This window comes from Haliotis rufescens, unplaced genomic scaffold (assembly GCF_023055435.1).
Source record: "Haliotis rufescens isolate VD_foot unplaced genomic scaffold, xgHalRufe1.0.p SCAF_1, whole genome shotgun sequence".
In the NCBI taxonomy this organism is placed as follows: domain Eukaryota; kingdom Metazoa; phylum Mollusca; class Gastropoda; order Lepetellida; family Haliotidae; genus Haliotis; species Haliotis rufescens.
This window is the reverse complement of record NW_025963779.1, coordinates 30,014,101-30,040,435: the sequence shown is the minus strand read 5'-3', so window position 1 is coordinate 30,040,435 and position 26,335 is coordinate 30,014,101. Positions and strand designations below refer to the sequence as shown.

The 26,335-nt window shown below is 42.4% G+C and overlaps 1 protein-coding gene across 3 annotated transcripts in view; it reads left to right on the top strand.

Annotated features, from left to right (window-relative positions):
- The window catches only part of LOC124114087 (neuroendocrine convertase 1-like), a 63,839-nt gene that overhangs the window by 27,968 nt on the left and 9,536 nt on the right, over nucleotides 1–26,335 (top strand). For all 3 annotated transcript variants that reach the window (XM_046474629.2, XM_046474631.2, XM_046474630.2), the window contains exons 2-11: nucleotides 5,989–6,093; nucleotides 14,544–14,720; nucleotides 19,745–19,853; nucleotides 20,001–20,038; nucleotides 21,792–21,868; nucleotides 22,404–22,492; nucleotides 23,603–23,775; nucleotides 23,987–24,199; nucleotides 24,891–24,991; nucleotides 25,867–26,106. In XM_046474629.2, the coding sequence (XP_046330585.2) occupies nucleotides 5,989–6,093; nucleotides 14,544–14,720; nucleotides 19,745–19,853; nucleotides 20,001–20,038; nucleotides 21,792–21,868; nucleotides 22,404–22,492; nucleotides 23,603–23,775; nucleotides 23,987–24,199; nucleotides 24,891–24,991; nucleotides 25,867–26,106 (1,322 nt within the window). The remainder of the gene's footprint in view (nucleotides 1–5,988; nucleotides 6,094–14,543; nucleotides 14,721–19,744; nucleotides 19,854–20,000; nucleotides 20,039–21,791; nucleotides 21,869–22,403; nucleotides 22,493–23,602; nucleotides 23,776–23,986; nucleotides 24,200–24,890; nucleotides 24,992–25,866; nucleotides 26,107–26,335) is intronic.

Sequence of the window (26,335 nt, the reverse complement as noted above, 5' to 3'; positions counted from 1 at the left end):
ACAGGCTAGTTTCAGCAAAAGGCTTTCAACCTGTGGACAACATATTAGTTATTAATACATTAATAAATAGGTATTTGTAGTAGAAGCGATGTAGGCTGCACTGTGCCTCCATGGACCTAAAGGGTGATTAAGGTAGAACATATAAGTTAATCAAAAATATGTATGAATCTGTGAAACGTGTCTGTCTTTGGAAAATTGGTATACTGAGTTGTTTTTATGCAAGGCAACAGAGGTGTCAAATATCGTTATTTTTATTTTCATTTTTCATCAATGATGTTGCAATTTTTTTCCATAGAAGATAACAAAAAATGCTATCACGTTAAATGCCCTTGAGGCATTATTCTAATTGATGACAAAGGTGTAGGCTTACAAAAGCGTTTTGCTCACTTTATTTTCATTGCAATAAATGGAAGTTAAAAATCAATATGGATAAAAGTAAGGTTATTGTGTTTAGAAATGGTGGCCATTTGAGGAAATTTGAAAAGTTTGCGATTTGGGATTCTGTACTCGAGATTGTTAATAGTCATACATATCTGGGAGTACAACTGTCTTTGTCAGGCTCTTTATATTTAGCTCATCTAAGTTTGTTCGAATACTACACTCTTCATTGAAGCTCTCCGCTCTACTCTCTCGTTTAGCTTTGGAGCATTGATGTAATGTTATTTAGAAAAAAACTCTCATACGATTCTGTTGCTCTAGCCATTCTCATGTTAGAAAGTGGAAGTAAATATGACATACAAAGGTTATGCCCATTTTGTGTAGTACCACAAGTAGAAACTGAATACCACTTTTGTTTAAAATGCCCCTTTTATTCTGACCTTGGACATAATATTATTCCTTTATATTATTGTGGATTGCCTAGCGATGAGAAAATCAGACAGTTTACTAAAATATCTTGGAAAGTATATATTCTTGGTTAAAAACAGAGAGGTAATTATATAAAATATTCGTAGCAATATCTTTAATTCTGTGTGATCTGTGCTGTATTTATTATACTTAATATTATTGTTAACTTATTGTGGTTGTCACCATGCTGTATTATATTAGACTGCAACTCCATCTATGCGCTCTGTAAAAAAACTGTATCATTGGCCGGTGTCATCTTTTCGCTAATAAACAACAACTGACTATGAACACTAGTAATTCAGAAGCAGAAACTTGTTTGTCTGCTGGAATGTCTTACTATTGACATGTCTGACTACTGGGTGTCCGACAATTGACATTCTTGTCTATTGGGTATTTGATTATTGACATGTCTGATTATTGACATGTCTGATTACTGGCTGTCTGACTACTGGGTGTCTGACGACTCACATGTTGGACTACTGGGTGTCGGACTACGCACATGTTGGACTATTTGGGTGTCTGACTACTCACATGTCTGACTCCTGAGTGTCGGACCACGCACATGTTGTACTATTGGGTGTCTGACTACTCACATGTCTGACTCCTGAGTGTCGGACTAGTCACGTGTTGGACTACTGGGTGTCTGACTACTCACATGTTGGACAACTGGGTGTCTTTCTACTTGGTGTCTGACTACTCAAATGTTGGACTACTGGGTGTCGGACTACTGGGTGACGGACTACTGGGTGTCGGACTACGCACATGTTGGATAACTGGGTGTCTTTCTACTGGGTGTCGGACTATGCACATGTTGGACTACTGGGTGTCGGACTACTCACATATTGGACAACTGGGTGTCTTTCTACTGGGTGTCGGACTACGCACATGTTGGACTATTGGGTGTCTTTCTACTGGGTGTCGGACTACGCACATGTTGGACTATTGGGTGTCTGACTACTCACATGTCTGACTCCTGAGTGTCGGACTACTCACATGCTGGACTACTGGGTGTCGGACTACTCACATGTTGGACAACTGGGTGTCTTTCTACTGGGTGTCGGACTACGCACATGTTGGACTACTGGGTGTCGGACTACTCACATGTTGGACAACTGGGTGTCTTTCTACTGGGTGTCGGACTATGCACATGTTGGACTACTGGGTGTCGGACTACTCACATGTTGGACTACTGGGTGTCGGACTACTGGGTGACGGACTCCTGGGTGTCTGACTTCTCACATGTCTGACTCCTGAGTGTGGGACTACGCACATGTTGGACTATTTGGGTGTCTGACTACTCACATGTCTGACTCCTGAGTGTCGGACTACTCACATGTTGGACTACTGGGTGTTGGACTACTCACATGTTGGACAACTGGGTGTCTTTCTACTTGGTGTCTGACTACTCACATGTTGGACTACTGGGTGTCGGACTACTGGGTGACGGTCTACTGAGTGTCGGACTACGCACATGTTTGACTACTCACATGTCTGACTCCTGACTGTCGGACTACTCACATATTGGACAACTGGGTGTCTTTCTACTGGGTGTCTGACTTCTCACATGTTGGACTACTGGGTGTCGGACTACTGGGTGACGGAGTACTGGGTGTCTGACTACTCTCATGTTGGACAACTGGGTGTCTTTCTACTGGGTGTCAGACTACTCACATGTTGGATAACTGGGTGTCTTTCTACTGGGTGTCGGACTACGCACATGTTGGACTACTGGGTGTCTGACTACTCACATGTCTGACTCCTGATTGTCGGACTACTCACATGCTGGACAACTGGGTGTCGGACTACTGGCAGGAATCTGTGACTGCCAATCTGTAGTTTAGAGTAAATAATAGTTAACATCCTAAGCAACTCTCAGCAAGTCCCCTAAAAAGATATGCGCGAAGTAGTCGTAAAAATGCAACTGACTGGTTGGCAAATACAGGGGTTTACACAGATGTAAACCCCATTAGCTTGTCTTCCTTTCTAAATGTGATGTGTTTAATACCCCGTTAGCCCCTGAGGGGGAACATTGTTGTTTACGGCACACTACAGTATTAGTGTTTAGTCGAGCGATTACGTCTCATATACTCACGATGGATTTTATGTAGTTTAGATCTACTTAGATCGATCGAGAGTATCGCAGACACATTTACAAACATATTCACGGGGGGAGGGGGATGGGGGGTGGGGGGGGATGGTAGTAGTTTAGTTTAGACATATTTACAAACATATTGACGAGGGAGAGTTTAGTTTAGATATAGTTACAAACATATTGACGAGGGAGAGTTAGTTTAGACATATTTACAAACATATTGACGAGGGAGAGTTTAGTTTAGACATATAAACCAACACATTCACTACAGAGCTTTTACCTTTTGTAACCAAAAGGTGTTGTAGTTTGGTCGAACGTATTTCCACCGTTGGTGGTTTAAAAAATACGAGTTGCACATTTCACCATGTCTAACCCGTGCAAGCTTCCCTCCATTTCAACACACCTGGCTCCCTTCTATAGACCAGGTGTCACCTAAATCACCTCTCAAACGTCAGCTATGCGATGGGATGAGGGAAGGCAGCCCAGTTAATACGAAAAACGGCAACGTTGATTAAATTTCTCGAAGGATCACTGCGATATAAGCGATGTTATGAGTTCTAATTTACTTCTTGTGCGGTGAACTAAGGTGGTTATAATGTGATTGAAGTCTTCACCGGTTTGCCCCCATGCCATCCTATTCGTGTCCCTGATTCATCGTTGGACTATAGGTGTTGTAATACATATAGAGAATCTCACCCAAGTGTCTTTTGATATCAAATATATCAACACGAGTTGATAAAAGTGGAAAAATTCCGAGGTTTGCCGAGGATTTTTTCCACTTTTATCAACGAGTGTTGATATATTTGATATCAAAAGACACGAGGGTGTGATTCTATTTATCATCCAACATCATTCTTCCAACTTTTTCAATTTGTAGACAGTAATTAGCAGTGTCTTCAGTGTAAAAAGTACTGCTAACAGCTTCAGTAGCAGAGCCATTAGTGATGTCATTTGATTGTGACATCATGGTAACCAGTGACGTCACAATGGTCTGCAAAGCATTGTGATGTAATTTCAATGCAGCGATATCTACAGTGTGATCTAATCCAAGCGATATCTCCTGTGGGAGCCAGTGTTTTTAAAAATAACTTATCGGTTGTTAAGCAATACATTTGTTTATTACCCATAAGGTTAGAAATAAACGAGTTAATAAAAGTCGTATGTGCACTTGTGCAAATATCACTTCACGCATACCAGTGTATTGTTTACGTCATGTGGGCGGATTTGTTGACGTCCTTCGAATATTATTGTGACGTAAGGTCGGAATGATATCATACTAGAAACGACGTCATAACTGAAGAATTCTGACGTCATTCGACAATTGTGGTTTTCTGAGACGGCAGTCGTGATCTGTGCACTTTTCTAAAAGGGAGCTCAAAAGAATTGTGATAATGCGTAATAAAGAAATTATAATACTTGCATGTGTGTTACTCTGATCTTACGAAACTCGTGTAATTCGTGTCATACACGCGCTCTCGCTCGGGAAATGCAAAAATTCTGACACTCGTTTTGTAAAATCAGTTTGACACACATGCTCGTATAATAATCCCTATTTATTACCCACAGGGTTAGAAATAACCCTGTTAATAAAAAATCGTATGTGCACTAATGCATATATCATTTCATGCGCAACAGTGTACTGTTTACGTCATCCGGACGGCACTGAAGACGTTATTCGAATCATGTGACATAAGGTCGGAATGACGTCACACTAGAAACGACGCAATTGCTGAAAATTGTTGACAATTGTGGCTTTCTAAGACCGATGTCGTGATCAGTGCATATTTCTGAAGTTGAGCTTAAAAGGACTAAGTGACGACTATTTGATATTCTGGAGGGGTTGGGGTAACTGGGATATGGTATCGAGATTAGATATTTTTACAGCTTCAGCTTCAAATCCAGATTATTATTTATTTAAAACTTTGAGCCTGATTTTATTTTTAAAGAAAAACGCCTTGCAACAATGTAAATTTTGTGGCAGGAAATTTCATTGTTTATCAAAGGTACGAGCCACAACAATTTCAAAACAATTCAGGGACAATTTATTTTTTGGGATAAAATCCCAGGCATACCCCAAGGGATAGAACGGATTTCGTGTTAACCAGCATTGTCGAAAGACCCGATTAAACTGGGCATCGGGGGGTTTGGCCCTGTGACTTGGCTGGTTGCGTGCCATCGCTTCCCGAATGCTTGGGAATTTGCTCATGCTATCCAACACTGGTTTGCCTTGTTTGACTCGATTTTGTGTAAGTAAGTGAGTGAGTGAGTTAGGTTTAACGCCGCTTTGAACAATATTAATTTTATTTCACGGCGTGTCAGCTTAATGTGGGAGGAGAGCCCGAAGTGATGCAGGTGTGACGATCTCACAATCATAGGGTTCTGGTGTGGCACTCTGCACAGCGAATTGCGGCGCCTTAGGCGACTAGGTCACCTGTATGACTCGATTATGTACAGAATGCAAACATGGAGCATTGCTGACTCCTGCCTAAATTAACAAACCACATGAGAAATAGTTTCAGAGTACTATCATCAAATTGTATAGCACGAATCAACGTAACTCTTTTCCCTGGCACATATAAGTTTCACCGCTCTTTTACCTTTCACACTCAATGGAATCAGTTTCGGTGGATAATCAACATTGGTTGTTATCCGGGGTTGCTGTTTATTATTTAACTGTTTAAAAAGCAGTGAGAGAGGCAGATCACAGTGTTTCTTGTTTGTGTATATATGGGACTGCACCTGAGTAAAGGACCTGTGCAGATCCGGGGTAGAATAGGTCTTCAGCAACCCATGCTTGCCGTAAAAGGCGACTATGCTTGTCGTAAGAGGCGACTAACGGGATTGGATGGTCAGGCTCGCTGACTTGGTTGATGTATGTCATCGTATCCCAATTGTGTGGATCGATGCGCATGATGTCAATCACTGGATTGTCTTGTCCATACTCGATTATTTACAGACCGCTGTCATATAGCCAGAATATTGCTGATTGCGGCGTTAAACAACAAACAAACAAACAAACCTGAGTAAGGATGGTATGTTCTGTTTTGCAGGTGCGAGGATTCGATGACCATTACTTGCTACGCCACAACAACGTCCCTCACCGGTCCCGGCGCAGTGCGGACCACCAAACCAGACGGCTGACAGGGGACCACAGGGTAGGCTCTATACACTGTCCCTATACAACAGAAACTACGGTTATAACGAACTCAAAGGGACCAATAATTTGTGTTCGTTATATCCATAGTTCGTTATAAGGTTTTCAACTGAAGGTTATCGCAAAAAAAAACCCCAAAAACCCAAACGAGACCAAAAACAACAGTTCGTTATATGCGTCACTTCGTTATAAGCGTGTTCGTTATATACGTAGTTTACTGTACATTCGTAATTAATTCACAGTGAAGAACGAACCTGGATCTGTTCTCTGGTGGTATATCTAAATTTATTTATTTTCGTTTGTTTTTACATTTTATGTTTAGAACGTCCTGGAATGGCTAGTAGGTAACACGAGTCGTCGAGTCATATATACTCGGCATCAAATGAAACGCAAAACCACAGAAACATATAGAAAAGTATGTACGTTAAGGAGAGATGTTTCCAATGTGTACTACTTAATGACAAAACTAACAATCAGTCAATTGTTACCATAGTGTGTTTTTATTCGTATCACAATATGCTGCACGAGATTTCCAAACTTTACAGTCATGCTAATCCTGCACGAGACAAAGTATGTTCGTCTGTGCATCAAACCAATCTAATATCTCTTGAATATGAGTAATTCTTCATAAAGTTATATTAACCAACACGCATGGTATTCGCGTTTCTTTTGTCGGTGAGCATATATACAATATTACCATTCACAAAGATATTGCAGTTTCTGATCGAGAGGTTTGTTTTTGTTTGTTAGATGTCTTGATGAGATATGAGTGACCAGCTATACTACACAATGACATGTCAAACTTTATATTCTCATATATGACATCATTGTATAACTGAAACGGTAACGATAATTTTACTGTTAATTAAGTGATTTAGACTTTTAAACATAATATAAACAATTAAATACATTCATGTAGAATATTTAATTTATTTTGTGTATCCAAAAGATTTATGTGTGTCTAATTGTCACACATTTATACGTAGCATAATATGAAATCATCTGCATAAATAACTAAGAACTGTTTACCAGCTTCTAGAGAATTGGATTTCTGTGCAGTTGTCTTTTGCTATGCCTGTTTTAGAGAAGAAAAAATAATAGGATGCACATTTTGCGATTTAACATATATCCATCGTTACACATTTATATACAGGTGTTTTTCTTTAATCCGCCGATCCAAAATATCATAAGTGCTGAATAAAATTAAAATTTGGTCAGTTATTTTTTTCCATAATGGTAAGTATATATAAGTGGGCAAATGTGAATAACCATTAAATGCTCCTTTACATGTATTCCGCCCAAACTTCTTTTCAGGATAAATTAACTTTTATTTTTATTTCGGCCAATGTAATTGAAAAGGGAATCAGTAATACAAAGTAGTTATAGAAGGATTACGTCACAATACAAAGTAGCATCCTTCCCTTGTTGGTACTCGGACAACGCAGGTGGAACAGTGACGATAATGTTCCTCCTGTAGCTCTAGTCCCAGGGGTCTTAGTCTTGTGAATCAGAAACAGTTAGAAGATATTTATCATATCTGCTGACAGAGCCCATCGCTGGGAAACCGAGGAATGCTCTGGGGACAGTAAGGCGGCGTGCGTGTCGCTGGGGTGGGTGTGGGGATGATGGTGGGGGTGGGGGTAAAAGGGTTGTTTCATTGGGAGGTAATAGATTCCGACAACCGTATGTCACTTTTTCGTCGTTAACAATACAATGATGGCCACTGTAGGTGAGGTGAGGTGAAATTGGGTTTAACGTCGCGTCCAAGATCATTGCACTTATATAGCGACGTGCATGTACGTGTATGTGTTTGTGTTTGTGTGGCTGCTTGTACTAGTCCGGACTGATGCCGATTGATAGTGCTAGCTCACTGAGATACCATGCCGCAATTTAACATGAATACCCCACTCAGACACAGTATACTGATTCCGAGCCGACCAGTCCTTGTTTTAGCCCCTTAATGCCAAGCGCCAGACAGGGTAACAACAAGTACCATCTTTTAACGTCTTTTGGTATGACGCGGCCGGGGATCGAACCCCGGACCTTCCGCTCTCCGGGCGGACGCTCTACCACTAGACCACGGAGGCGGTTGATGGCCACTGTAGGAACCAAAGTAGGCAAATATGACTTGAACCGAGGCTCCATATATACTAGTGGGGGACGTATAGTGGGAGAAACGAAAGGACGCATGTGGCAATAGCACCGACAGGCTTAGTTCACAGCACCCAATTGTATAGTGTGAAAGTTGTAATCATTGTGGAAAATATGAAACTTGTGGTTGTAATGGACTTTCATAAGTATTATGTTTCTATTTAATATATTTAGATAAACGTTAGATATTTTTTCCTAACAATGTAGAGTTGCTGGCCGAAGTGATTTTTTTTATTTTAATGGATTTCTAAAAGAAATGTTGGGATATTATAAATATACTTTTTTATAGAATGGCAAGTCGAATGGTTGCTTCGCTTCCTATATAATGACGTATTTGAAGTTTTTTTACACCTAAATTAGTGGAGAGATATGGATTTAGCAGAGGGAAGAAAATACTGTTCTCAACATTTTATTAATCCATTCTATTGATCGTTATGAATAAATAAATGAATGGGTGGATGGATGGATGTATAAACAAACAAACAAACGAACGAACGAACGAACGAACGAACGAACGAATGAATAAATGAATACATTGTCTGTGATAGCGTGGATGTAGTCTATGCTCTGTGTTACGTGCCAATATCAAGACATTAATCTGTCTGCATTGGCATACAAGCACGGCCTAATCCTTATGCTGTCGCGAGTGTTTGGGAAGTCAATATTTTGTAACGACCGTTTGAGACAGAACCTATTGTAACTAAAATCTTTCTTGCCAATAAATGTTTAATTATTTTTTATTCATTGAGAAAACAATCGAAGTTATATTGAGTTGAGGGAGGAAATGGTCCTATTCCCGCAGCGGTTCGCCATCACCTAATCAACTGGCCACCAACTGCAATTTCCGGTAATGGAGGCCTTCAGCGACATAGCAACCGGTTTTATCCAATGAAAAGACGCGATACAAAGGTCATTCATCACCTTTCGACATTTATCTGTCAATGAGTGACTGAAAGCTTAGCAATTTTGACATAGGAGAAAAGCTTTTCCACCTCGAGATTACGAAGTGAATACCTGATTATTTCATCTCCTCTTCCCAACACTCCCAAGACATACGGTAATACTCTCTATCTGTCGCACACTCCATGTTGAAAGAAAACGGATATGTGGATCTCTACGACTGCCTGATGCATATACTTAATGCAGATGATAACGCACTATTGGTTACACGCCGACATGCACTTCAATGTGTAATATACAACGTGGTCATTAAATTGATGATTATCCGTAATTATTCCATCGTATTTATTAAAGATAATGGTTCTTTAAGACTTGTGGGAAATAAGGTTTTTGTTTTGATATCATTGGCGTAAAGCGTGTAGGGGCGTATTTAAAAGATCCATAAACTTAAAACATTCTACTGATATTTATTCTTTAGAAATGTGATTTAATCACAAAGGGAAACACACACGCGACAGAAACGCTATGAAAACCATTCAATTAATTATTTGAATAACATTTGGGTTCGTGTAAACACAACCTTGTCGGAAGTAAGAGAGGTTCCTACGTATGGTATGGCTTTCAACGCGCAGTATCGGGGAGATCCTGGTCCAATACAATACACATTGCTTCAACAATAATATTGTGGTAACTATGGCAACAAAACTAGAATGTAACTGGATTAATAGCCTGGTCCAGATGCTGCATCCCGACTTGGTAAACTGATCCTACATCACTCCTGCGGCTGCTGGCGTCCATAAATCAGAAAACATTTGACTTAATCTAGTTATTTCTTCATGCCACTTAATTGTTTCTTTTGAAATTACTGCTTGATCTATAGTTCCCGTTGATGCATCATGATCTAGCTAATGAACCACGCTGTTATACGAAGATGCTCATCATTAAAGACAGATTGCGTAGCATATACAGTGTGCCTGTTGCGTTGAAGGTGCGCATTGTGTGCGAAGTGTGTAGTGTTCGTATCGACACTTGGGTTCCTTGTGTGCGAAGTGAGCGGAGTGCTCGTAGTGGCAGTAGCGTTCGTAGTTTGCAGTATGGGCGTTGTCTTCATAGCGACTGTAGAGTTCGTAGTGTGCGGAGAGAGCGTAGTGTTCGTAGCGTGCGGAGTGGGCGTAGTGTTTGTACTGTTCGTAGTGTGCGGTATGAGCGTAGTGTTCTTAGCGACAGTAGGGTTCGTAGTGCGCTGATTGAGCGTAGTGTTCGTAGAGTCAGTAGCGTTCGCAGTGTGCAGAATTGGCGTCTTCTTTATAGCGACTGCAGAGTTCGTAGTGTGCGAAGTGAGCGTAGTGTTTGATGTGACAGTAGGGTTCGTAGTGTGCGGATTGAGCGTAGTGTTGGTAGTGTTCGTACTGTTCGTAGTGTGCGGTATGATCGCAGTGTTCTTAGCAACAGTTGGGTTCGTAGTGCGCGGGTTGAGCGTAGTGTTCGTAGCGACAGTAGGATTCGTAATATGAGGAGTGAGCGTAGTGTGCGTATCGACACTTGGGTTCGCAGTGTGCGGAATGAGCGTAGTTTCGTAGTGTGCGGAGTGGGCGTAGTGTTCGTACTGTTCGTAATGTGCTTTATGAGCGTAGTGTTCTTAGCGACAGTAGGGTTCGTAGTGCGCGGATTAAGCGTTGTGTCGTAGCGACAGTAGGGTTCGTAATATGAGGAGTGAGCGTAGTGTGCGTATCGACACTTGGATTCGCAGTGTGGGGAGTGGGCGTAGTGTTCGTACTGTTCGTAGTGTGCGGTATGAGCGTAGTGTTCTTAGCGACAGTAGGGTTCGTAGTTCGCGGATTGAGCGTAGTGTTCGTAGCGATAATAGCGTTCGTAATATGAGGAGGGAGCGTAGTGTTCGTAGTTTGTGGTTTGAGTATAGTGTTAGTAGAGAGCATTGTATGGGGAGTACGCGTAGCAACTCTTCGTGATGGTGTTCGCAGTGTGCCTAGTGTGTAGTATGCATTCGGCTGCTTCCACCCTACAAATAAAAATTGTTATCCTCTGGATGATACAGAACGTATGCGCCCGTCCTCAGTTCAGGTCCACCGCAAATCGTGACCAACTCGTGTTATTCCGGAACAAGCCGAATAGACTCGTGCCCCTCTTATGGCCATTTTTGCGACCGGGTTCCGTCTTAGCGCAAACGGGCATACCTAAAACAATTGTCAACTCGTTGCGTAATGGTTCACATATATTTCCCCATATATTATAATTATATATCAGATGCAATTTAAAGCACACCGGGACATGCGGAATTATACGGTATACATTTAACTGTGTCTTGGGTATATTTTTAGATGCAAGACATGTAAAATCAAAAACTGTTTCTGAGGGATTCTTTGACGAAGAACTTGAAATCATACGCGCATTCTGATTGGTTTGTCGTAGTTTCGCACATAACACTCAACGATAGGGGGACGAGTCTTCTTGCAGGTTACGGAAAGGGGCGAGTGGTGACGAATGGTCCACCGCGTCCAACAATGTAACGACACATCCGGGTGACTACTGACATGCGCGGTAGGAAACTTCCTCCGTGCTAGGGAAGACATGATCAAACAACACTATCTACTATGAAAGAATTACCGACGACAAAAAAATATGATCTTTACCGTAACATTATTGTTAACCTTTAACCGCATAGAGTAACAATGATCCATCTGTTCTCGTTTCACAACACTTATTGATGGAATTCTTCTCATCCATAATGCATGTATGTATCACGTGTATCGAAAACGACAGGCGTACCTACAACCATGACAAATGCATTAATTTTATTGATATTTCCAATGTTAGTACGTGTTGCATATGATGTGTTTATTATGCGTAGAAATTTTTCTTTTCATTTTTGCTGATCGATATGTATATTAACTAGTGTTTAATAGTCCTCTGGATACATGCATGGCGTGAGGGGTGTGGTTGTGTGGTTGTTAAAGCATTAACACTTAGCTATACAATGTGCATGCTGGGTTTACAGCTTTCCTACTTGCCATCTTTGTTCTGTGGTCTGTCCTTCCCAGAGATTGCAGACATCGTCTACGTGTTATGCACACTTTTTATTTACCTGCATTTTCACTCGTTCAAGTTTGTCACTAATAAATCAGTTAGTACGCACATTGTATAAAGAAGTACTGGTTTTAATGTCTACACCTCTTAGTCCTCGTCCTCGCCCGCGCAATGTCCTTGAGTGAGTGAGTTGGTAAGTGAGTATGGTTTTACGCCGCCTTTAGCAATATTCCAGCAATATCACGACGGGGGATACCAGAAATGAGCTTCACACATTGTACCCATGTCGGGAATCGAACCCGGGTCTTCGGCGTGACGAGCGAACGCTTTAACCACTAGGCTACCCGACCGCCCCGCAATGTCCTTGACCTGGTCTATGCACCTCTCCTTCCCGGGGCGGTCGGTTTACCTAGTGGTTAAAGCGTTCGCTCGTCACGCCGAAGACCCGGGTTCGAATCCCGACATGGGTACAATGTGTGAAGCCAATTTCTGGTGTCCCCCGCCGTGATATTGCTGGAATATTGCTAAAAGCGGCGTAAAACCAAACTCACTCACTCACACTCACCTCTCCTTCCCGGGATTTAACATCCCAGCACCTCCCCCTACATAGGTCCGTCCCGTTGGGTCGTCGCACTCCCCTCGTGTCTCAGCCCTTCTCTTCACCCCATCCCAGCCCCTTCCTTACCAATATAAGGAAACTATGACCTCCACCAAATAGCCAATACTCTTAACAGTTCCTTCCAACACGGAAATACAATTTTATGCATTGACTGATAATCGCGTAATATTCCTGTATTGGGTCGGAGGCACTCGCTGGCCACTACTGCTTATGGTTCCGCGTGTGTTAATTGAGAGTGAATCGTCCTTGCCGTCCGCTATCCGGGGAACAGGTCAAGTCAATGACGCCGCGCTTACGTCTTCCGGCACGACGTGACTGTCGGGAAACGTGGAGGAGACGGCGACTGCTGCCACAAAGACGATAATGGAATATTCCAATAGAAAGATCTCTCAATTTCCTGAAATTGGAGAGAGGGTTTACAACTAAAACCTGCTGTTAACTTCCACGTGTTACTGGGAACAGTTCAGTTTCACAAGTTTGATGAAATTTCGAGAAAAAAAATCAGTTTAAAAGTGACGAGAAAATAGCAAAAAATTAACGAAACACCTAGTTTGTTCATTCTGAATGCTGGTGTGTTAAACCAGGCTACGGATCAGTGGGGTTCTCATGTGTGTGATTATAGGTACACGTGTGTGTGATTATAGGTAGACGTGTGTGTGTGTGATTATAGGTAGGTGTGTGTGTGATTATAGGTACACGTGTGTGTTATTATAGGTAGACGTGTGTGTGTGTGTGATTATAGGTAGGTTTGCGTGTGTGTGTGATTATAGGTAGACGTGTGTGTGTGATATAGGTAGACGTGTGTGTGATTATAGGTAGGAACACGTGAGTCAGAACAGGTAGATACGCGTGTAATTGTAGGTAGAAACATGTAAGATGGTACAGGTCGACACGTCTGTTATTGAAGGTAGAAACATGTGAGTTAGCACAGGTAGACACATGTGTAATTGCAGGTAGAAACATGTGAGTGATTACAGGTCGACACGTCTGTAATTGCAGGTAGAAACATGTGAGTTAGCACAGGTAGACACATGTGTAATTGCAGGTAGACACATGTGAGTGATTACAGGTCGACACGTCTGTTATTGCAGGTAGAAACATGTGAGTTAGCACAGGTAGACACATGTGTAATTGCAGGTAGACACATGTGAGTGATTACAGGTCGACACGTCTGTAATTGCAGGTAGAAACATGTGAGTTAGCACAGGTAGACACATGTGTAATTGCATTGTCGAAACATGTGAGTCAGCACAGGTAGACACATGTGTTATTGCCTTGTCGAAACATGTGAGTCAGCACAGGTAGACACATGTGTTATTGCATTGTCGAAACATGTGAGTCAGCACAGGTAGACACATGTGTAATTGCAGGTAGAAACATATGAGCGAGTACATGTAAACACGTGCGTTATTGTAATTAAAAACGTGTGAGTCGGGACAGACAGACATATTTGTAATTGCAGGTAGAAACATGTGAGTGATTACAGGTAGATACGCGAGTAATTGCAGGTAGAAACATTTGAGTGATTACAGGTAGAACCACGTGTAATTGCAGGTAGAAACATGTGAGTGATTACAGGTAGACACGTGTGTAATTGCAGGTAGAAACATGTGAGTGATTACAGGTAGACACGTGTGATTGCAGGTAGAAACATGTGAGTGATTACAGGTTGACACACGTGTGATTGCAGGTAGAAACAGATGAGTGATTACAGGTTGACACACGTGTGATTGCAGGTAGAATGGGCGGAGCAGCAGGAGAGCAAGGTGAGAAGCAAGAGGGGATACCTGGAGGAAAAGGCATACCTGGTGGAACGCGCATACCTCGAGGACAAGCGTGAGACGGAGGACCGGCTATACAGAAATATACAAAACAGCTTCTCGGACCCCATGTTTAAGGACCAGTGGTATTTGGTACGTTTTACAACATATGTACGGCATGCATTTCCGGAATTGGACAACTGAGATTGCTTGAATTTAATAGAATTATTGCTGGAATATTGCTAGAAATAGGTAAATATAATTACTGCTAGAAATAAAACATAATTATTGCTGAAATATTGCTAAAATTAAGAAGAATTATTGCTGGAATATCAGTAGAATTTAGTGAATTGGTGCTTGAATATTGCTAGAATTTAATGGAATTCTTGCGGGAATATTGCCAGAATTTAGAGTAATTGTTGCTGGAATACTGTTAGGATTTAGAAGAATTATTGATGGAATATTGCTAGAATGAAAGCACAATTACTGCTGAAAAACTGTTAGAATTTAGTAGAATTAATGCTGGAATATTGCTAGAATTACTATAGTGTGTATCTAATGAGATACTGCGACATGTAGTTATTCTGATATTGCATTTACAGCCATGGCGTAACAATTGCTGTTCTATTATATCGGGGACCGCCTCCGTGGTCTGGTGGTAGAGAGAGCGGAAGGTCCGGGGTTCGATCCCCTGCCGCGTCATACCAAAAGACGTTTAAAGATGGTACTTGTCTGACACTCGGCCCAGAACAAGGGCTGGTCGGCTCGGAGTCAGGGTACTGTGTCTGAGTGGGGTATTCATGTTAAACTGCGGCATGGTATCTCAGTGGGCTAGCACTATAAATCGGTATCAGTCTGGACTAGCAGAAGCACACATTCACGCACACACGTGCATACACGTCGCCATATAAGTGCAATAATCTTGGACGCGACGTTAAACTCCATTTCACCTCATCTATTATATCCGCTGTTGGATGTGTTTTTGCGCCATGCATTTGTGTAATGTAGCGGTTGTTCTGTCACATAGTGTTGCCGTTGTTCTACCATATGGAGTAGCAGTTGTTCTACCACATAGTGTAGCGGTTGTTCTACCACATAGTGTCGCGGTTGTTCTACCATATGGAGTAGCGGTTGTTCTACCACATAGTGTAGCGGTTGTTCTACCACATAGTGTAGCGGTTGTTCTACCACATGGAATAGAGGGTGGTTCTACCACATAGTGTAGCGGTTGTTCTACCATATGGAGTAGCAGTTGTTCTACCACATAGTGAAGCGGTTGTTCTACCACATAGTGTAGCGGTTGTTCTACCATATGGAGTAGCGGTTGTTCTACCACATAGTGTAGCGGTTGTTCTACCACATAGTGTAGCGGTTGTTCTACCACATAGTGTAGCGGTTGTTCTACCATATGGAGTAGCGGTTGTTCTACCACATAATGTAGCGGTTGTTCTACCACATAGTGTAGCGGTTGTTCTACCATATGCAGTAGCAGTTGTTCTACCACATATTGTAGCGGTTGTTCTACCACATAGTGTAGCGGTTGTTCTACCAAATGGAGTAGCGGTTGTTCTACCACATAGTGTAGCGGTTGTTCTACCAAATGGAGTAGCGGCTGTTCTACCAGATAGTCTAGCGGTTGTTCTACCACATAGTGTAGCGGTTGTTCTACCACATGGAATAGAGGGTGGTTCTACCACATAGTGTAGCGGTTGTTCTTCCATATGGAATAGCGGTTGTTCTACCACATAGTGTAGCGGTTGTTCTACCACATGGAATAGAGGGTGGTTCTACCACATAGTGTAGAGGTTGTTCTACCACATGTAATAGAGGGTGGTTCTACCACATAGTGTAGAGGTTGTTCTACCACATGTAATAGAGGGTGGTTCTACCACATCGTGTAGCGGTTGTTCTACCACATGGAATTGAGGGTGGTTCTACCACATAGTGTAGAGGTTGTTCTACCACATGTAATAGAGGGTGGTTCTACCACATAGTGTAGCGGTTGTTCTACCACATAGTGTAGCGGTTGTTCTACCACATAGTGTAGCGGTTGTTCTACCATATGGAATAGAGGGTGGTTCTACCACATAGTGTAGCGGTTGTTCTTCCATATGGAGTAGCGGTTGTTCTACCACATAGTGTAGTGGTTGTTCTACCACATAGTGTAGCGGTTGTTCTACCACATGGAATAGAGGGTGGTTCTACCACATAGTGTAGCGGTTGTTCTTCCATATGGAATAGCGGTTGTTCTACCACATAGTGTAGCGGTTGTTCTACCACATGGAATAGAGGGTGGTTCTACCACATAGAGTAGCGGTTGTTCTACCACATGGAATAGAGGGTGGATCTACCACATAGTGTAGCGGTTGTTCTACCACATGGAATAGAGGGTGGTTCTACCACATAGTGTAGCGGTTGTTCTTCCATATGGAATAGCGGTTGTTCTACCACATAGTGTAGCGGTTGTTCTACAACATGGAATAGAGGGTGGTTCTACCACATAGTGTAGCGGTTGTTCTACCACATGGAATAGAGGGTGGTTCTACCACATAGTGTAGCGGTTGTTCTTCCATATGGAATAGAGGGTGGTTCTACCACATAGTGTAGCGGTTGTTCTACCACATGGAATAGAGGGTGGTTCTACCACATAGTGTAGAGGTTGTTCTACCACATGTAATAGAGGGTGGTTCTACCACATAGTGTAGCGGTTGTTCTACCACATCGTGTAGCGGTTGTTCTACCACATAGTGTAGAGGTTGTTCTACCACATGTAATAGAGGGTGGTTCTACCACATAGTGTAGCGGTTGTTCTACCACATGGAATAGAGGGTGGTTCTACCACATAGTGTAGAGGTTGTTCTACCACATGTAATAGAGGGTGGTTCTACCACATAGTGTAGCGGTTGTTCTACCACATAGTGTAGCGGTTGTTCTAGCACATAGTGTAGCGGTTGTTCTACCACATAGTGTAGCGGTTGTTCTACCACATAGTGTAGCGGTTGTTCTACCATATGGAGTAGCGGTTGTTCTTCCATATGGAGTAGCGGTTGTTCTACCACATAGTGTAGCGGTTGTTCTACCACATAGAGTAGCGGTTGTTCTACCACATGGAATAGAGGGTGGTTCTACCACATAGTGTAGCGGTTGTTCTACCACATAGTGTAGCGGTTGTTCTACCACATAGTGTAGCGGTTGTTCTACCACATAGTGTAGCGGTTGTTCTACCACACAGTGTAGCGGTTGTTCTACCACATAGTGTAGCGGTTGTTCTACCACATAGTGTAACGGTTGTTCTACCACATAGTGTAGCGGTTGTTCTACCACATAGTGTAGCGGTTGTTCTACCACATGGAATAGAGGGTGGTTCTACCACATAGAGTAGCGGTTGTTCTACCACATGGAATAGAGGGTGGTTCTACCACATAGTGTAGCGGTTGTTCTACCACATGGAATAGAGGGTGGATCTACCACATAGTGTAGCGGTTGTTCTACCACATGGAATAGAGGGTGGTTCTACCACATAGTGAAGCGGTTGTCCACCACATATAGTAGCGGTTGTTTTACCACATGGAATAGAGGGTGGTTCTACCACATAGTGTAGCGGTTGTTCTACCACATAGTGTAGCGGTTGTTCTACCACATAGTGTAGCGGTTGTTCTACCACATAGTGTAGCGGTTGTTCTACCACATAGTGTAGCGGTTGTTCTACCACATATTGTAGCGGTTGTTCTACCACATAGTGTAGCGGTTGTTCTACCACACAGTGTAGCGGTTGTTCTACCACATAGTGTAGCGGTTGTTCTACCACACAGTGTAGCGGTTGTTCTACCACATAGTGTAGCGGTTGTTCTACCACATGGAATAGAGGGTGGTTCTACCACATGGAATAGAGGGTGGTTCTACCACATAGTGTAGCGGTTGTTCTACCACACAGTGTAGCGGTTGTTCTACCACATAGTGTAGCGGTTGTTCTACCACATGGAATAGAGGGTGGTTCTACCACACAGTGTAGCGGTTGTTCTACCACATAGTGAAGCGGTTGTTCTACCACATAGTGTAGCGGTTGTTCTACCACATGGAATAGAGGGTGGTTCTACCACATAGTGTAGCGGTTGTTCTACCACATAGTGAAGCGGTTGTTCTACCACATGGAATAGAGGGTGGTTCTACCTCATAGAGTAGCGGTTGTTCTACCAAATAGTGAAGCGGTTGTTCTACCATATGGAGTAGCGGTTGTTCTGCCACATGGAATAGCGGTTGTTCTACCACATAGAGTAGCGGTTGTTCTACCACATAGTGTAGCGGTTGTTCTACCATATGGAGTAGCGGTTGTTCTACCACATAGTGTAGCGGTTGTTCTACCACATAGTGTAGTGGTTGTTCTACAACATAGTGTAGCGGTTGTTCTGTCACATAGTGGAGCGGTTGTTCTACCACATAGTGTAGCGGTTGTTCTACCACATAGTGTAGCGGTTGTTCTACAACATAGAGTAGCGGTTGTTCTACCACATAGTGTAGCGGTTGTTCTACAACATAGTGTAGCGGTTGTTCTACCACATAGTGTAACGGTTGTTCTGTCACATAGTGGAGCGGTTGTTCTACCACATAGTGTAGCGGTTGTTCTACCACATAGTGTAGCGGTTGTTCTACAACATAGTGTAGCGGTTGTTCTACCACATGTAATAGAGGGTGGTTCTACCACATAGTGTAGTGGTTGTTCTACAACATAGTGTAGCGGTTGTTCTACAACATAGTGTAGTGGTTGTTCTACCATATGGAGTAGCGGTTGTTCTACCACATAGTGTAGCGGTTGTTCTACCATGTGGAGTAGCGGTTGTTCTACCACATAGTGTAACGGTTGTTCTACCATATGGAGTAGCGGTTGTTCTACCACATAGTGTAGTGGTTGTTCTACCATATGGAGTAGCGGTTGTTCTACCATATGGAGTAGCGGTTGTTCTACCACATAGTGTAGCGGTTGTTCTACCACTTCATCATGTTGTGTTCTGTAAGACACAGCTGATACGAACACGTTTGCTTGCTGTACAAAATTACACTGTTCTAGTGGGTTACATCACTATGTGTTTCATGTTATGGGTGGTATACTAGTATATGGTCTTGTGATTCTGCAGAGTTTGGGCTTTTTTGACGGGAAAAGTTTATGTTATATTACCCAGAGAGACGATCGGGAGGGCACCGTCAGCCCCAAGGTCGACCTTCACGTCATGCCTGTCTGGAGCAAGAACATCACCGGAAGGGGCGTGGTCGTCACGATTCTTGATGACGGTGAGCTCCACGCATGCGTAGTCTCACGTATCTGTAACATTATGCCTATCATGTGACAAAGACATTAAGACGAAAATGAGTACCAAGTGTTTAGCTTGGGGCCCCAGATTAAACATAAAGGTATAAATTACTTATTTTCTTCTGCAGGTATTGAGAGGAACCATACAGACCTTATAGATAACTACGTAAGTTCATATCTCCAGCTTGGTAAGTGGAGAAACACATTTCGTCATTAAGAAAGATACAGCTTTGTTAGTGGAGAAACACAGTTTGTCATTTATACGTATCCAGCTTTGTTAGTGGAGAAACACAGTTTGTCATTTCGAAGTATCCAGCTTTGTTAGTGGAGAAACACAGTTTGTCATTTATACGTATCCAGCTTTGTTAGTGGAGAAACACAGTTTGTCATTAAGAAAGATACAGCTTTGTTAGTGGAGAAACACATTTCGTCATTTATACGTATCCAGCTTTGTTAGTGGAGAAACACAGTTTGTCATTTATACGTATCCAGCTTTGGTAGTGGAGAAACACAGTTTGTCATTTATACGTATCCAGCTTTGGTAGTGGAGAAACACAGTTTGTCATTTATACGTGTCCAGCTTTGTTAGTGGAGAAACACAGTTTGTCATTTATACGTGTCCAGCTTTGTTAGTGGAGAAACACAGTTTGTCATTTATACGTGTCCAGCTTTGTTAGTGGAGAAACACAGTTTGTCATTTATACGTATCCAGCTTTGGTAGTGGAGAAACGCAGTTTGTCATTTATACGTATCCAGCTTTGTTAGTGGAGAAACACAGTTTGTCATTTATACGTATCCAGCTTTGTTAGTGGAGAAACACAGTTTGTCATTTATACGTATCCAGCTTTGTTAGTGGAGAAACACAGTTTGTCATTTATACGTATCCAGCTTTGGTAGTGGAGAAACACAGTTTGTCATTTATACGTGTCCAGCTTTGGTAGTGGAGAAACACAGTTTGTCATTTATACGAATCCAGCTTTATTAGTGGAGAAACACAGTTTGTCATTTATACGTATCCAGCTTTGGTAGTGGAGAAACACAGTTTGTCATTTATACGTGTCCAGCTTTGGTAGTGGAGAAACACAGTTTGTCATTTATACGTGTCCAGCTTTATTAGTGGAGAAACACAGTTTGTCATTTAGAAAGATACAGCTTTGTTAGTGGAGAAAAACAGTTTGTCTTTTATACGTATCCAGCTTTGTAAGTGGACGAAAACAGTTTGACATTAAGAAAGATACAGCTTTGTAAGTGGAGAAAAACAGTTTGACATTAAGAAAGATACAGCTTTGTAAGTGGACGAAAACAGTTTGACATTAAGAAAGATACAGCTTTGTAAGTGGACGAAAACAGTTTGACATTAAGAAAGATACAGCTTTGTTAGTGGAGAAACACAGTTTGTCATTAAGAAAGATACAGCTTTGTTAGTGGAGAAACACAGTTTGTCATTAAGAAAGATACAGCTTTGTTAGTGGAGGAACACAGTTTGTCATTTATACGTATCCAGCTTTGTTAGTGGAGAAACACAGTTTGTCATTAAGAAAGATACAGCTTTGTTAGTGGAGAAACACAGTTTGTCATTAAGAAAGATACAGCTTTGTTAGTGGAGGAACACAGTTTGTCATTAAGAAAGATACAGCTTTGTTAGTGGAGAAACACAGTTTGTCATTAAGAAAGATACAGCTTTGTTAGTGGAGGAACACAGTTTGTCATTAAGAAAGATACAGCTTTATTAGTGGAGAAACACAGTTTGTCATTTATACGTATCCAGCTTTGTTAGTGGAGAAACACAGCTCGTCGTTTAGAAGCTTTATTTGTGGAGAAGTATTCTCACGTATTCACGTATTCACTCACAAGCTGAAGTTCAGAGAATGAACTCTCCGAACTGTCTGTATAAAAATGGATATTTCTCTTAACTTAAGGATCCAAAAGCCAGCGTCGACCTGAACGGCAACGACAGCGACCCGATGCCCCGATACGACCCCACCAACGAAAACAAGTCAGTAGTTTCAGTATCCGCATGTCAACTATGACTGGGCAGGTTTCGTGGGGTAAACTCTGACTGGGGAGGTGTGCTTCAGTGAGGGAACATTGGGGAAGGAGGGCATAGTAGTAATAGTTGTTGTTGTTTTGTTTGTTTATTTGTTGTTTAACGCCGCACTCAGCAATATTCCAGCTATATAACGGCCGTATGTAAATAATAGAATCTGGACCGGCAATCCAGTGATTGATAACATAAGCATTCAGGTGGTAGCTGAGGTGGTAGATGTGGTCGTAGTTAAAATTAGACAATGAAAGAGACGTTTATCAAACTCTCTGGCAATGTTTAACATATCACAGAAATATCTTCCTTGATATAAAATATTCATTGATATATACAACCTATTGTGATGATGTAGAGACTCTGTATGCGTGAGGAAAACCAATCATAAGAATGAACTCTTTATGTACACATCATCATCATCATCACCATCATCATCATCATTTAGATCGTAATCATTATTTTTAAATATATCTTTTTATTTATCATTCAGACACGGTACTCGCTGCGCTGGTGAGGTAGCTATGACGGCAAACAACGGGAAGTGTGGTGTCGGGGTCGCATTTAATGCAAAAATAGGAGGTATATATATAGAGATATATAGTTGTGCACATATGTTGGTTAGTGCTTGGTTGCATCGCTACAGGTTCTTCTTCTCCGTGCTATTAAGTCTGCCGATGATTTACCAGTGAAGCGTCCTAAAATCCAATACTTCATGCGGGACGAACTTCTATTTGAGTGGCTGACAGTGCAGTTAGATAACTTGATTCTGATACCGAGCACGTACAGCCCGGGATTAGTGAAACAAGAGCGGTGCCTCAACAACGCCACGCTTATACGGGAGAAATTCAGTTGGCTTTAGAACCTGCCATGATAACGGCAGACAATATTCCGCCACAACATCTTCTTAACCCTTCTGAAGTTCGCAAGACATGATAATTGCAAATATTTGTGGGTGAAACAACAAATTTAAAGATGAGGTGGATGGGGTTTAACGTCGCGTCCAAGATTATTGCACTTATCTGGCGACGTGTATACACGTGTGTGTGTGAGTGTGAGTGTGTGTGTGTGTGTGTGTGCGTGCGTGCGTGCGTGCGTGCGTGTGTGTGTGTGTGTGTGTGTGTGTCTGCTTGTACTAGTCCGGACTGATGCCGATTTTGTAGTGCAAGCCCACTGAGATACCATGCCGCAGTTTAACATGAATACCCCTATATTGACTCCGAGCCGACCAGTCCTTGTTTTAGCCCCCCATTGCCGCGCGACAGGGTAACAATAAGTACTATCTTTTAACGTCTTTTGGTATGACGCGGCTGGGGATCGAACTCCGGACCTTCCGCTCTCCGGGCGGACGCTCTACCATTAGACCATACCAGTTTAAAAGCTAAGTTTATAAATGAACTGGACATCTATGAAAGACTACAGGGCCACCACTGTTAAATCGGCTGTTGTCACCCCAGCGTTATTACATGGGTGAACAGAGAGAGCACTGACCTTCAGGCGACGACTAGGAACTGATATAATATGTGTTTTGTTGTTATCAAATGAAGATAGCTTTAATTCATGTGCTTGCTCCTAAATTAATTTGATTATGGCCTTTGAACAATATATCGCTCTGAATCAATCAATGTTGAGGACGAAGGCTGCTGACGTGTTGGTCACGTGTTAGTCACGTGTTGGTTACTCGTGTTGCAGGGGTCCGAATGTTGGATGGGAAGGTCACGGATGTGTTAGAAGGGGAGGCAATCCAGTTCAACCACAAATACGTGGACATCTACAGCGCATCGTGGGGACCTAACGACGACGGACATACAGTAGAGGGGCCAGGCAAACTCGCCAAGAAGGCCTTCGAGACAGGAATAAAAGAAGTGAGAAAAAAAACATTGTAAATTAGAGGTCACGGAACTTATTTCAGACATAACCTTTAAACATTCCAAGAAACCGGCATCCATATCTTTAAGTGATGGTCTTGACTAGGCCCGCCAGGTATCAAGTTATTAAATGTAAATGTGAGAGTGATGGTACGGTCTAGAGCTGGTATGGACAACTAACTGCAAACCTTGAGCTTATTATTCAAAGGGTCGTAACGGAAAGGGCGTCATCTACGTGTGGGCATCTGGTAATGGCGGACGTATGAAGGACAACTGTGACTGTGACGGCTACACCGGCAGCATCTACTCCATCTCCATCAGCAGCGCATCACAGGCATTCGAGAGGCCCTGGTATGGGGAGAGATGCGCCTCTACCATGGCAACCACTTACTCCAGTGGCGGGCTGAACGACAAGAAAGTGGTAGGTTGACTGACGCTTCTACCTATATTCACCTAATGTGGAGGACGTCAGTTGCACAGCATTCACTTCAAATGTACGAATAAAAAATCGCTTCAAACGAGGAGGTTGGGGCGCGCATCGGTGCAACCTATACAGGTCCACATTTGTACTGCACGTCACACTAGTGTTTACTTCTTTAAGTGTCATCTAGAAATAGGTGTGATGAACAATGGATATAGTTCTTTGGATATACAGCTCCTCTATTGCAATGACTGCTTGGTATGTGAACAAGGAAATTAGATCTATGGATATTGTAATATTAATATAAAAATGTAAATTTAAAATAAATATAAGAAGTTTAATACAAAGGTTGTATATGCATAGAACTATATCCCCTGTTTCTTCTAGTGTTAACTGATGACGTCTTTGGGGCTGCAATATCTAAGTAGGATGTGCTGATATCGTTAACTGTTCGGGGTACTGGCGGCTCAGTGCTCTTATGTGCCGCATCACTCTGTGCAGAGTTCTTTCCCTTGTCCCCACCAGTATCCGATTACCGTGGGTTTCAATCCTAGATTGCCACGGATCAGCAATGCTGCGCTCTAGAATGAACACTGTTGTAAACGTTAACGATATGAGTCACCAGAAGGTTCCAGGGACACGCTGTGATTGGTGTTTAAACATCTCACTGACTCGATTTGTGGCTGTCCAGGTGTCAACCGACTTAAGGAATAAGTGTACCAACATGCACACGGGGACGTCAGCCGCTGCCCCATTGGCTGCTGGGATATTTGCCCTGTTGCTTGAGGCAAAGTGAGTATTAACCTTATTATACTACTCAACATTTGCTAAGCACCACAACTTTTTGTAAAGCTGACTATTAGACAGTAGTCTGTCAACGAATAACAAATATGCTAGTAATGACATAAATATTTTCATGGTACAATTTTATTATCCTACCACTCCCTATTGCAACTGCATAGTGGCCACCTTGTGTCCTTAGCAAATGTTGAGTAGTATATAACATATGAAGGAATATGCAGATGCTGGCGATTCACATAACTTTTCAATGTCGGAAACTAACACCACTAAAGTATATCCCAGGCAGAATAGGTCTTCAGCAACCGATGCTTGTCGTAAAAGGCGATTATGTTTGTCGTAAGAGGCAGCTAACGGGATCGGGTGGTCAGGCTCGGTGACTTGGTTGATGCATGTGATCGTACCCCAAAAGCGTGGATGGAAGCGCATGTTATCAATCACTGGATTGTCTGGTCCAGACTCGATTATTTACATACCGCCGTCATATAGCTGGAATACTGCTGAGTGCGGCGTTAAACAACAAATATACAAAAAAAAAATGACAAAATTTGTGATAACTTTGCATATGTCACTTTGTGTGACATTATAGTGTTGTACAACTCGATAAAGGAATTAAGCATGACAAGAATCTTAAGAAATATCAATTCGGGGCAAGAAAAATCTGTATTCAATTGTACTTAGTTAATGCTCCTAGATAGATCCACGAATACCCAATGGCATTCAATTGAGAGCATATAGTAACAAGTTTGGCAACGATATGTCTTATACCTAAAACATCATTCAAGAGGTGTTCGAAGTAAGCAATAATATATGTAATATCCTTTGTCGTCCCTGTGAAGATAGTTGTGTAATCGCTGGTGTACTCGCAGCCCAAGTCTGACGTGGCGTGACGTACAGCATCTGGTGGCCTGGACGTCCCAGAGTGACCCTCTCGCCCACAACAAGGGCTGGCAGACGAACGACGCAGGGTTCCGAGTCAACACAGCGTTCGGCTTCGGCCTGCTCGATGCAAGCGGTCTCGTGGACGCTGCCGACCCCAATGAGTGGATAACTGTCCCGGAGAGCTTCGAGTGCAAAGTGAAAGCTTCGACATCCTCCAACCTGCCAAGGTACAGGATACTCATGACCACTCTAGGTGCCACACATTCGTGACCAACTCGTGTTATTCCGGGACAAGCCGAATAGCGACTCATGCCATTTTTGCGACCGGAATCCGTCTTAGCGCAAACGGGCATACCAAAAACAATTGTCAACTAGTTGCGTAATTGTTCACATATATTTCCCCGTATATAATATATATTTCAGATGCGATTTAAAGCACATCGGGACATGCGGAAT